Source organism: Capricornis sumatraensis, chromosome 10, assembly GCF_032405125.1.
Source record: "Capricornis sumatraensis isolate serow.1 chromosome 10, serow.2, whole genome shotgun sequence".
NCBI classification, from domain to species: domain Eukaryota; kingdom Metazoa; phylum Chordata; class Mammalia; order Artiodactyla; family Bovidae; genus Capricornis; species Capricornis sumatraensis.
In genome coordinates this window covers 19749531-19762836 of record NC_091078.1, presented here as the reverse complement: position 1 = coordinate 19762836, position 13306 = coordinate 19749531, and the positions used below count along the sequence as shown (strand labels likewise).

The 13306-nt window shown below is 44.0% G+C and overlaps 1 protein-coding gene across 1 annotated transcript in view; it reads left to right on the top strand.

Moving 5' to 3' along the window:
• Positions 1–11701, top strand: part of HKDC1 (hexokinase domain containing 1) — a 40179-nt gene extending 28478 nt beyond the window's left edge. The window contains exons 13-18 of the mRNA XM_068983075.1: positions 2824–2919; positions 3093–3192; positions 4586–4769; positions 6901–7056; positions 7689–7922; positions 11554–11701. Of these exons, the coding sequence (XP_068839176.1) occupies positions 2824–2919; positions 3093–3192; positions 4586–4769; positions 6901–7056; positions 7689–7922; positions 11554–11701 (918 nt within the window). The remainder of the gene's footprint in view (positions 1–2823; positions 2920–3092; positions 3193–4585; positions 4770–6900; positions 7057–7688; positions 7923–11553) is intronic.
• The last annotated feature ends 1605 nt before the right edge of the window (positions 11702–13306 follow it).

The window sequence follows — 13306 nt, the reverse complement described above, 5'->3', positions numbered from 1 at the left end:
ACCCACTCACCAGGCTTACCTCTCACTCCTAATCATTCAGAGAACAGGAAGAGAGGCGTTCAGAAGGTGAAATTATCTGGTAATAGGGCTAGATCTCTCAAAATTAAAAATGCGAGAAGGCTAACAGCCGTAAGGTCCATTTCCTCAAGATTAATGAACAAGGATGTTCACTACACCATCCCTCTTTAATAATGAAAAATTAGAAATAACCCAAATGCCTGGCAATGGAAAATGACTAAATAAAAAATGGAAATAAATTTTCATTTCCCCTAAAATGGAAAATGACTAAATATAGACTATCACTCATATGAGATTACTGGATTTTTATTGAACAAACACGTATGTAGTGCTTGTTTGGTGCCTGATGCTGTCCTAAATGCTTCACAGACATCACCTACCCAGTCAGGAGGCCAGCAGAGTGAAAGAGTTTGAGAGCATGGGTCTGGAACCACACTGCCTCAGTTTGAATCTTGGCTTCTCCACACTTACTGGCTGTATGACCTTGGGTGAATTACTTAACCTCTCTGCACCTTTTACTTCCTTATTTGAAAAGCAGGGATTAAAATAGTACTCATAGGTATGTTTCGTGGATTTTAAAATTTCTCTGCAATTATACTTGAGGAATATTTTCCATGTTAACTGACCAGGAATGGTATAAAAGATATATTCCTGAGTGAGAAAAACAAGGGCTTCACAGGTGGCTCAGTGAAAAGAATCTGCCTGACAGTGCAGGAGACATGGTTTCTATCCCTGGGTCAGGAAGATCCCCTGGAGAAGGAAATGGCAACCCACTCCAGTATTCTTACCTGGGAAATCCCATGGACAAGGGAGCCTGGCGGGCTACAGTCCATGGGGTTGCAAAGAGTTGGACACGACTGAGCGATATAACTTAACTTTCAATAGAGGTTACCTCCCAGGTTTAGGGGAATGGGGAGTTAAAGGAGACTTTGTTGTTATCAATAAAACTGAGTTTTTGCAAAGGTAATGCATTCTTGTATTACTGCTGCTGTTAAAAATTAATACACATAGAAATGGAGTTGGGGGTGGAGGGGGGGAATAGCCACGTGCAGCTGTCCATGGTCCTGAGTGGTCCACAGGCACCAGGACACTGGTGCCTCCTCCTGACTCGGGGCACTGGGCCTCCAGACCTCCCTCCCAGCAGTTCTGACAAGTTCACGAAGACATAACTAAGAAGGAAGGGAGACCAATGGAGAGGCTTGGAGCAAAGACACCAATGGCTGAGGAGAAAAAAAACTTTCTTTAAAAATAAATGAAATGTATTTGATTTACAATACTATATTAGTTTCAGGTATATAACATAGTAATTTGTTATTTTTATAGGTTGTACTCCATACAAAATTATTATAAAATACTGACTATATTCTCTTGCTGTACATTACATCCTTGTAACTTATTTATTTTATACCTAGTAATTTATATCTTTAAATCCCTTTCACCTGTTTTGCCCCTCTCCTCACCGCTCTTCCTTCTGGTAACCAGGAGTTTTTCAAGAAACAGAGACTTTTAAAAAATATGATTTGGGATAATTGTAACTAATTAGAAAGATTTGTCAACTGGGGTTGAATCTCTAAGGTTCTACATATATTCACCAGGAAAGGAGCAAGGAACCCTAGCTTCCCAAGGACTGTGCAGAGAAGGGGGAGCCCGGAGCTGAGGGCCTCAGGGTGAGGTGGCCGTTAATCTCCTGGAGTTGGGGTGCTGCCATTAGAGTTTCTGGCCATCTCACCTATTCCAGCTGCTCTTCTGGCCTAGACACCCCAGCTTTCCCTGCATTCACCCACCCCCAGCTCTAGGATATGGAGTTTGAGGCTAGATAACTCTTGCTTCTGGCTAACAGTGTAACCATCTTTTTTAAAAATTAGAAATACTTTTTCTTGGTAGTATAAAAAGTTAGACATATTGATTTTAGGAAAATCGGAAAACATGGACAAGCAAAAAGGAGAGACTGAAAGGTACCTATAATCTTACACCTAAAGAGAACCATCGTCAACCCTCTGGTGTGTGCATTGCTCCAGACCTTTTTCCAGATTTGAGTGTGTGTGTGCGTGTGTGGTTTTTAAAAGAATAATTGAATAATTCATCATCTGTATTTGTTTAATGTGAGTTCACTTAACAGTGTATGGTAAACATCTTCCTCTAATGGCTAACATTCTCTTAAAGCATTATATTTTTGTGGCTATAGAGCATTTCCTATATTGATATACAATGATAGATCCATATTGTTGGAAAGACAGAATGTGTGCGTGTGTGTGTGTGTGTGTTTGTGAGTTGCTTAGTTGTGTCTGACTCTTTGCGACCCCATGGACTGTAGCCTGCCAGGCTCCTCCGTCCATGGAATTTTCCAGGCAAGAATACTGGAGTGGGTAGCCATTCCCTTCTCCAGGGGATCCTCCCAACCCAGGGATCAAACCCACATCTCTTGCATTGCAGGCAGATTCTTTGCTGCCTTAGCCACCCATTTTTCCTGTGAAACAATGCTTTGATGAATATTTTGTAGCTTTATCTTTGATCATGAAGATGTGATTGATTGGATAAATCAGAAGTGGTGTTTGTTCTGTGTAGTCACGGCCAGGGAACGTGAGTTGATGTAAATTTCTGTAATTATTCCACTCAGCAGTAGACCTTGCCTGAGCATCATGCTTCATGGTGCCTCTGGGTCCAGTGTTAGGAATCCAAATGGAAGCACAGTCAAAAGCATTTGACCAGCAGTCAGCTGTGGTCTCTTGCATCTATTTGATGCTGAGGTTGTGCAGTGGTTCCAGCAAACTATTACTCAAATGAATTTGCCTTCCTTTCTTTCAGGGAACACTCATTGAGTGGACCAAAGGCTTCAAAGCTACTGACTGTGAAGGGGAAGATGTGGTGGATATGCTCAGGGAGGCCATCAAGAGGAGAAATGTATGATATGGTGTTGAAGCTCATACCTGACCTGACCTTCCCCAAGGCCCCTGTGCTCTGTCCTCAGACAACAGCCCTGTGACTCTGGCCTCTGCCCACCTCAGTCTGATATCCCCTCTTGAGACTGTTTGGCCTGCACATCCTCCTTACAGTAGAGCTCTCTTCCTTTGCAGGAATTTGACCTGGACATAGTTGCAGTTGTGAATGACACAGTGGGAACCATGATGACCTGTGGCTACGAAGATAGTAATTGTGAGGTTGGCCTGATTGCGGGTAAGTGATCAGGCCTGTCCCATTGGCCTGCTCCCATCTGATCTTTTGGAAGTTACCTTTTAACATACTGAGGGGCAGGGGGCCATTGTTCCATTACATAGGGGCTCTGAAGCCAGCTTTGTCCATGGCTAAGATGAAGTTAAGATTGGGATCTCAGGTCTCCTAATTCCCAAGTCTTTACTTAATATCTTTTTCCCTAAGGGTTCTAAGCCAAGGTTGTCCTTTCTGTTGAGGAAGGAGAATAACATAGAAAGAGGGAACTTTCACATTTGGGCCTTGGGGCAGATTTTACTGGGTGGAGGGAGACCACAGTTGGATCATGTTGGTTGGCCTGGAACTGAGAGAGCTAGATTTTCATTCCAGCACCAACTTGTACCTCTTCTGTTCTCTGACCTCTTCTGGCTGTCAAAAGGTGCACAGGATGGGGAAGAGTTGGAACGAAACCTAGGAGAGGAGCAGGGAGTGGCCCAAGGTATGATATAGGCATTTTAGGAGTCTTCTGGAAAAGTCTGGCGGTGATTAAGGGCAAGGGCAGATTCCAGGGGAATGACTGTAAGTGGTGAGGGGACAGGTGGCATTTGAACAGGTGGAGACAGGGGTGGTGGGCATTCCAAGTGTCAGGCACTTGTTAAGTAATCACAGAATCTGAAAAAGTTGTTCCAGCTGGTTGTCTGGGTTTCCTGAGGGTAAGTAGTGCATAGCACAAGGAGACGGGGATATATTGAGATGTCTTCAGTGCCAAGGAGAGGTTTCATCTCACTCTAAACCTTACCTGCTTTGTGACCTTGGGCAGGTTGCTTATTCTGTCTGGTCTTGAGCTTCCTCATCTATAGGAAGGGTTGGGCTAGATCTGGGAGGTCAAAGAGGTGAGACTTGTTTGACTGAAGATGATAATTGCCTGGACTGTTGTCTTGAGAATAGTTCTGAGACCAGGTCATGGACAAAGGAGAAGAGGGTGGCTTTCAGATACCAGGTGTCTGCTTATCCAAGACTAGATGGTTCCTCGTGGTCCCTTCCAGCTCTGCTAACTGTGTGACTACTTGGAGCTCACTTTGTGTGCCTATGGCTTATCAATAATGAGGAGGGTGAGGAGGAGGATAATGGTAGCACAGGTATGAATTCTATGTGGAGGAAACTTACAGACATCGTCTCATTTTTTTTTCTTGATAACAAATCTATAAGGCAGGTGTTAGCTCCTTTTTACAGATGAAGAAATTGGATCTATGAAAGACGTAATACTCGCCTGCAGTCACCCAACTATAAATATAAGGCTGAAGTCCACACCCAGTTGTGTCTGACTCCAAACCTAAATTCCTATCTACTGTACCCTGCTGGCCCTTTAAGACCTAGTGGTGTCTTCTGAAGACTGAAGTCCCTTCATGATTCCTTCTAGGAACAGGCAGCAACATGTGCTACATGGAGGAGATGAGAAACATTGAACTGGTGGAAGGGGATGAAGGGAAGATGTGCATTAATACCGAGTGGGGAGGATTTGGAGATAATGGCTGCCTCGATGATATCCAGACCCAATATGACAAGGAGGTGGATGAGGGGTCCTTGAATCCTGGCAAACAGAGGTGAGAAGGGGGTGTGTGTACATTTCTGTAGGTCGTCCATCTTCAGCAGATCAATGGGGGTGCCCTTTTCATATAACAGCTATTTGTATAGTTTGTACATGTATGACAACTCTTCATCAGATGTCAGTGAAGTGTCTAATTTGAACAAAAGCAAAGGTGGCCCAGTGGTAAAGAATCCTCGTGCAATGCAAGAGACCTGAGAGGCACAGGTTCTATCCCTGGGTCAGGAAGATTCCCTAGAGAAGGAAATGGCAACCCACTCCAGTATTCTTGCCTGGGAAACCCCATGGACAGAGGAGCCTGGCAGGTTACAGCCCATGGGGTCACAAAGAGTCTGACATGACTAGAGCATGGACACAGCAGCAGCAAAATTTATGACAAGTTCCCAACAAACAGACAGTGTGCCTTTTTCTAATTACCATAAGGTTACCATAAGGTTACCATAAGGTTACCATAAGGTCTAGTGGTGGCTTTGGAAATGAGGCCAAGGTTGTCAGGAAGTCTGTTCACTGTGGCCTTGATGTCACAGGGCAGGGGCATGGTGGGCCTCTCAAGATGGGTTTCTAGTAAGTCCTGTTTAGAGGTCAACATCCTTAGTCTTTTAAGAGCAGGCTGGCAGGTTGCTGACCTCTGTGGTTCTGGGGTTGGGGAAGTAACTGCAAGTGAAGGATAGGAATCCTGGTTCTCAGCCATGACGTCATGTCCCAGCATGGGTCACAATCACTTGTAAGGGTTATTCCAATTGTTAACCATACTAAAAACACTGAAAACAATGAATGGTTAAAAAAGAACAAACACAAAACCGAGTACATTTTCACTTGCATTCTCATATAGCTTCTTTAGTGGGAGAGAAAGGGGTAGAGCTAGCATGGGGGGAACTGATTATTAGCCTGGGCCCATCTGTTTCCATAGGGGTTGGCATACTTTTTCTGCAAAGGATCAGAGAGTAATGTTTTACTCTCAGGCCATATGGTCTTTGTCACGACTAAGCTCAGTGTCTTTCTATATGAAATAAGATGAAAATATAGATTTACTGAGAGACAATATCCAAGTGGAAAAGTTGAGCTAGGAAATGTGATGGGATGCCTGGGTCGTAGACGCCTTGATGACTATTCAACTGAGAACACTCAGTAGGAAGAGGCTTGACAAGACCAAGACCAGCCCTGGTGGTCCCACATCTTTGGCACTAGTCTTTGTAGCTGGGAGGCAGGCAAGTTACCATAAGCCCAGCTGAACCAGGGGCCCAAATCACAAGGGACCTGAATTCCAAGTTGGGGCATCCAAGTTTTGTGTCTGAATCCATTGGAGGTTCTCATTTCTGGAGTGAAGAGTGTTAGGGGGCAACATACTTGGATTTACTTTGCTGTCCCCATTGTTTGTCCAAGTGTTGGTTCCTTAGACTGATGAAATCCTGAGCAGTTAAGAGAATGCAAGTCCAGCATGTAAGTCGCAGGCGCACTCAGATTTTCATCTGACCCTGCAGGCAGTGGGAGCCCAACTTCACCTCACTGTTATCACTACTGTCTCACACACCTGGGCAGAGTGCCTGGTCAGTGCCTGTTGACTGTAGAGCTTCTTTTTCCCTTGCACCTTCCATCATGGAGCTCACAGGCTGGTAGGAAGAGGGAAGGGAGCTCACATTTTGGACCATACGTTGCGTGTGTATACGGTTCAAATGTGTTATCTCATGAAGCAGAAGCTCTAGTGGAGAAGATTTCTTCAAGTACAAAGCCAATGTAAACTAGCTTTGGGGGCAGAAAAGGGACTTAGCTTAGCTTAGTGTCTACTGTGCACCAGATGCTTGGCTTCCAACAGTCTTGCGGGGTCAGTGCTTTGCTCCCAGTTTCATAGATGATGGCTTATAGTCCTTACTCAGGTCATGCAGCTAATGTGGGGCAGAGCTGGAAATTGACTTCTGCTCAGCATGCCTCCAAAGCCTGGCCTTCGCACATATACTGTCTCCTGCATGTACTTCTCTGGGCCTGATGCCCACTCCACCCCACTGTGACCCAGGCAGCTAGTGGATGCCAGTGGCACGCCTTCCATGCTCTGACATGTGATCCTCTTGGGAACCACTCACCAGCACTGATTTTCCTGCTCTCATGCACCTTGTCACTCTTTCTCTCAACAGATACGAGAAAATGACCAGTGGGATGTACCTGGGGGAAATCGTGCGGCAGATCCTGATCGACTTGACCAAGCAGGGTCTCCTCTTCCGCGGCCAGATTTCAGAACGTCTCCGGACCAGGGGCATCTTTGAAACCAAGTTCTTGTCTCAGATTGAAAGGTGACTCATGATCAGTTTCACTTGCTCCATGTAAAAGCCCTATACTGGGACATGCTGCTATCTCACCAGGCTCCAGCAGATTTGAAATCTAAAAATAGAGAGTAAGGGCCTGGCTGGGCAGAGGGTTGCCTCCTGGGGCTACTCCCTCTCTCTAGCTACATCAGTACTACAGCACCCAGCTGAGGAGCCAGAAGCCTGTCTGGGCCCCTAGATTCCTAAATGGTTACAGAAGAGTTAGGTTAGGTTAAAAAATGATCCTCTTCTGGGACTTCCCTGGTGGTCTGGTGGCTAAGCCTCTATGCTCCCAGTGCCAGGGGCCTGGGTTCCATCCCTGGTCAGGAAACTAAATCCCACATGCTGCAACTAAAACCTGGTGCAGCCAAGTAAATAATAAAAAAAGATCCACTTTTGATTCTGAAAAGATGATGTGCTCATACTTTAAAGATGATGGGACTTCCTGGGGGTGACAGGCCTTCTCGAATCTCAGCTTCTAAGGTATCCTGCTCCAACCTTGGCTTTTCTGGGACCATTTCTTCTACTCAGGCACCTAGGGATGGGGGACTGTGAGTCCTGAGGAGCAGGTTCCACGGCCCCAGCAATAGCTCTTGACATCCTGCTCTGCTTGCTGGCAGCGACCGGCTGGCCCTCCTCCAGGTCAGGAGGATCCTGCAGCAGCTCGGCCTGGACAGCACATGTGAGGATAGCATCGTGGTGAAGGAGGTGTGCGGTGCTGTGTCCCGGCGGGCGGCCCAGCTTTATGGTGCTGGCCTGGCTGCCATCGTGGAGAAGAGGAGGGAAGACCAGGGACTTGAGCACATGAGGATCACCGTGGGTGTGGACGGCACCCTGTACAAGCTGCACCCACAGTGAGTGCTCCAGAGACTCAGGGCTGGGGGCTGAGGCTGAATGTGGAGCCGTTTGGGGCTGACGGACCAAGTGGCTCTGCTTCCTAGTGCTATGATGTGGGAGTGTTCACCACTCTCCCTAAACCCCAGGCTCTTCATCTGTATCAGGCAGGCAGAAATAATCTCAAGGATTGGGTGAGTCCATACATGTAAAGGGCTTTACACAGTCCTCGGGTGGCGCTAGTGGAACCCACCTGCCAGTGCAGGAGACATAAGAGACATGGGTTCGATCTGTGGGTCAGAAAGATCCCTGGAGGAGGGCACGGCAACCCACTCCAGTATTCTTGCCTGGAGAATCCCATGGACAGAGGAGCCTGGCGGGCTACAGTCCATAGGGTCACAAAGAATCAGATATGACTGAAGCAACTTAGCACACACGCAGTGAATACAAGTGGTTATCATTAACACAGTCCAACCTGACCTCAAAGGGAGCAATGAGAACTGAGTATTTTGCACATCACAGAGAGTGTGTCAAGTATGAGCTCAGAATCAGCAGGCAGAAGGATGAAGAGTGAATGTGAATCCTGGCTCCACTGCTTAGAAGCTGGGAGGCCCAAGGCCAGTTTCTTACCCTCTTTGACCCTAGTTCTTTATCTGTAAAAGGATGATAAAAATCGTACCTACCTCATAGGTTGTCAGGAGAATTAAGTTAAACAGTGTCTGTAGACTGTGACAGATTACAAAGACGGCAATGATGACAGCTTTTATTTTTATTTAATGTGTTACATTTTATCTTGGTAGATGAAGAAAGGTATTAGCCAGCTTGTAAAAAATTCTAATCATGCTGAAATATTTAGATAAACATATTAGTACTGTAGTCCTTGATGCTTAGCCCTTCCTATGATGCTGACTAATTATCCAGGATAACTGACTGATATCTTTTCTTGATTCTCCCCTTGAGGTCACATATTTTTGCTGTGATTCCTCCAAGCCTCTTCCTTTGAACCAAGACCTGACCAAAGGACAAAAACCATATGTTCATTTCAATAGGTTCAGACAAAACTTTTGATAAAATCTAGCACAACAGACTGGTTCCAAATAGAAAAAGGAGTACGTCAAGGCTGTATATTGTCACCCTGCTTATTTAACTTATATGCAGAGTACATCATGCGAATTGCTGGGCTGGATGAAGCACCAGTTGGAATCAAGATTGCTGGGAGAAATATCAGTAACCTCAGATATGCAGATGACACCACACTTATGGCAGAAAGTGAAGAAGAAATAAAGAGCCTCTTGATGAAAGTGGAAGAGGAGAGTGAAAAAGTTGGCTTAAAGCTCAACTTTCAGAAAACTAAGATCATGTCATCTGGTCCTATCACTTCATGGCAAATAAATGGGGAAACAGTGGAAACAGTTTCAGATTTTTATTTTTGGGGGCTCCAGAATCACTGCAGATGGTGACTGCAGCCATGAAATTAAAAGACGCTTACTCCTTGGAAGGAAAGTTATGACCAACCTAGATAGCATATTAAAAAGCAGAGAGATTACTTTGCCAACAAAGGTCTGTCTAGTCAAAGCTGTGTTTTTTCCAGCAGTCATGTATGGATCTGAGAGTTGGACTATAAAGAAAGCTGAGCACCAAAGAATTGATGCTTTTAAACTGTGGTATTGGAGAAGACTTCTTGAGAGTCCCTTGGACTGCAAGGAGATCAAACCAGTCCATCCTAAATGAAATCAGTCCTGAATATTCATTGGAAGGACTGATACTGAAGTTGAAACTCCAATACTTTGGCCACCTGATTTGAAGAGCTTACTCATTTGAAAAAACTGTGATGCTGGGAAAGATTGAAGGCAGAAAGAGAAGGGGACAGCAGAGGATGAGATGGTTGGATGGCATCACTGACTCAATGGACATGTTTGAGTAAACTCCAGGAGTTAGTGATGGACAGAGAGGCCTGGCATGCTGCAGTCCATGGGGTCACAAAGAGTCAACACGACTGAGTGACTGAACTGAACTGAGCACCTTTTATGATAAGAGCACTCAACAAACTAAGAATAAAGGAACTCCTTCAACCTGATAAAAGCATCTGTGAAAAATGCACAGCTAATGCCATACTTACTGGGGAAGCACTGGATGGATGATTTCACCGTAAAATTAGGAACAAGACAAGGATGTCCACTCTTGCCGCTGTTCTTCAACATTGTACTGCTTCTAACACTGCCTACAGATGATTGTGTGGTTTTTGTCTCTCAGTCAAGTCTTTATTTAAGGGAGAGGCTTATAGGATCCAGGTCAAAAAATTATGTGACCTCAAAGGGAGAATCAAGTGTAAGTCTAGACAGGCAGTTAGGCAAGAAAAAGAACTAAAAGGCATCCATATTGGAAAAGCAAAACTATAACTATCTTTGTTTGCAGATGATATGATTTTGTATATAGAAATCCTAAGGAATCCACAAAAAACTATTGAAACTAAGAAACAAATTCAGTCAAGTTTCAGGATGTAAGATCAGTATATAAAAATCAACTGCATCTCTATGCGTTAACAGTGAGTAATCTGAAAATGAAATTAAGAAAACAATTCCATTTCAATAGCATCAAAAAGAATAAAATACTTAACAATAAATTAACAAAAGAGGTATAAGACTTGTACACTGAAAACTATAAAACATTGTTGAAATTAAGAAAGACCTAAATAAATGGAAAGATATCCTATGCTAGCGGATTGAAAGCCTTAATGTCGTTAAGGGAACAACTTGCCATCTTTTTTTCTAACTGAAGTATAGTTGACATGCAATATTCTATTAGTCTTAGGTATATAACATAGTTATTTGATATTTATATACATTGCAAATTGATCACCACCGTAAGTCTAGTAACCATCTGTCACTGTTTAAAGTTATTGCAATCTTATTGACTATATTTTCCATGCTGTACATTACATCCCCCTAACTTACTTGCATTATAACTGAAGGTTTGTACCTTTTAGTACCCTTTACCTGTTTGGCCTGATCCTCTAGGCCCCTCCCTTCTGACCACCTGTAGTCGTTTGTTTGTTCTCTGTGTCCGTAGCTGTTTCTGTTTTGTTTCGTTTGTTCATTTGTTTCGTTTTGTTTTTTTGTTTCACATATAAGTGAAATCGTGCTGTATGTCTTTCTTTGTTTGACTTACTTCACTTAGCATAATCCCCTCTAGATCCATGCATCTTTTTGCAAATGGCAAGATTTCATCCTTTTTATGACTAATATGCCATTGTGTGTATATGTGTGTGTATGTATCATATCATATTTCTTGATCCATTCATCTATTGATGGGCACTTGGGTTGCTCCCGTATTTTGGCTATTGTAAATAATGCTACAATGACCATAGGAATACGTGTATCTTTTCTATTTAGCGTTTTGTTTTCTTTGGATGAATATCCAGAAGTGGAAATTAGTGGACCATGTGCTGGTTCTACTTTTAAGTTTTTGAAGACCCTCCATCCTGTTTTCTGTAATGGCTATGCAAGTTTACATTCTCACCATCAGCTGATGGATGGATAAACAAAACGTGGTGCATCTATACAGTGGAGCATTACTCATAAAAAGGCACGAACTACTGGTACATGCTACAGTTAAATGCCAACGATGTTTCCCCTTTCTCTTTTTCTATAGCTTTTCTCGGATTCTGCGGGAAACTGTGAAAGAACTAGCTCCTCAATGTGATGTGATGTTCATGCTGTCAGAAGATGGGAGCGGAAAGGGAGCAGCTCTGATCACTGCTGTGGCCAAGAGGTTACAGCAGGCACAGAGGGAGCACTAGGAGCCCCCTGGGGTTGGGCCTGGTGTTCTTTGGCTACTGACCAGCCTTTCCTGTGGCAGACGAGTTAATCAGAGACCAACACGCAAGCTTCTGGCTAGCTTCGCCTTCTGGATGGCCAAACGAGAACCCCAGGTTCTTGCGTACTCTTAGAATTTCGTTACTGGCTTTCAGCAGCATGAAATGACGCTCTATTTGCCATCTTTGTACCAAAGATGAGCCAACTTGTAAAACCAAAGCATTGGTCCCGAGAGATTCCATTTCAGCAAATTTCTCATTTGAGACCTAAGCTGTTAATTTTCTGTGGCTTAGTGTCCTGTGGCTGCTGGACTTGGAAGCAAATACACACTCAGCCCAGGTGGCCTGGCTGGCTGAATTCCTTAGGGGGATGCTTCCGTCATGGCTTGTAGCAGATTGGGCCATCTACTGGGAATGCACATTTCAGAGGGATAGGGGCTCACGTAATTACCTGGAGATCTAATCTAACTTGTCGTGTTGACTTCAAGCATGAAGTGAGAACAAAACTTTGGAGTATTCAGCCCCAGGATGAAATCGAAATCCCAGGATGATTGCCAGGGATCTCCATAGGAAACTCTTCATGCTTAAAGTGAGTTATATCAGCGCCCTGTAGGATTTGTTTCTCAATACATGTGAGTGACAGGGAGGGTGCTGTTCGGGGCACCTGTTAATCATTGTACAGGTGGCTTGTGCCACTGCTGATGATAGCTTTTTAAAGGACTATCAGGTATATGAAATCCAGTAAAAGAAAAAATATTTGATTTCCCAAGAATCTTTGAATGAAGTTTTAATAGTTCATCTGGGAATGAAATGATTTCATCACTTGGGAACTCCATGCTCTGTTGGTGGAAGAAGAGACACATAGAGTCAGAAGTTGTGGTTTAAACTCTCTCCTTTAAACTCCTTACCAACAAGGAGAAAATATATGGACTATTGTCTATAATATCTTTAACAAATTATCTGAATTTGATTTGAATGAATACTTCCTGTGACCAGGGCGTTTACCCTATGACCCTACAGCTCTTGCTTTTGAACAGCAGGAGTTGACCAGAAGAAGTTTTGTCTTCCAAACTGACCCCTACCTCTCTGGAACTTGGCCCCTCCTACATGCTCCATCTGTCTCTATTCTGCCCTCCCGAACTAAGAGGAACTGGCCTGTCCTTGACCTTTTCCCCCCTGGATGTCCTCTCTCTTTCTCTTTCTATTCATTTAATTCCCTGCTCCCATTCTCTAAACCACCTGTAACCTTCTACCTTGTCACAGAGTTATCTGTACACGTCTCTTATCAGGCCTGGTAGATTCTAAGTGCTTTGTTAGATACATTTTTGTTCTGGCCCAGGGGACCCAGCACTGTGCCGTTCCTATTAAATATTTCCTAGATAGAGGCATGATTGAAATAAAGTCTTCCAAGAAATTTTTCGTAGAAAAAATGTAGGCCATTATCATGGGTAACAAACTGAATAGAATGATATTTGATATTCCGGATCATCCACGTTGATTTATTTCTTGTACTTAATGGTGCTAATTGTCTCCATTTGCTAAAGCAAGACATTCAAACAGATAGAACGGAGGAGGCTGGAGGGAGGGTAA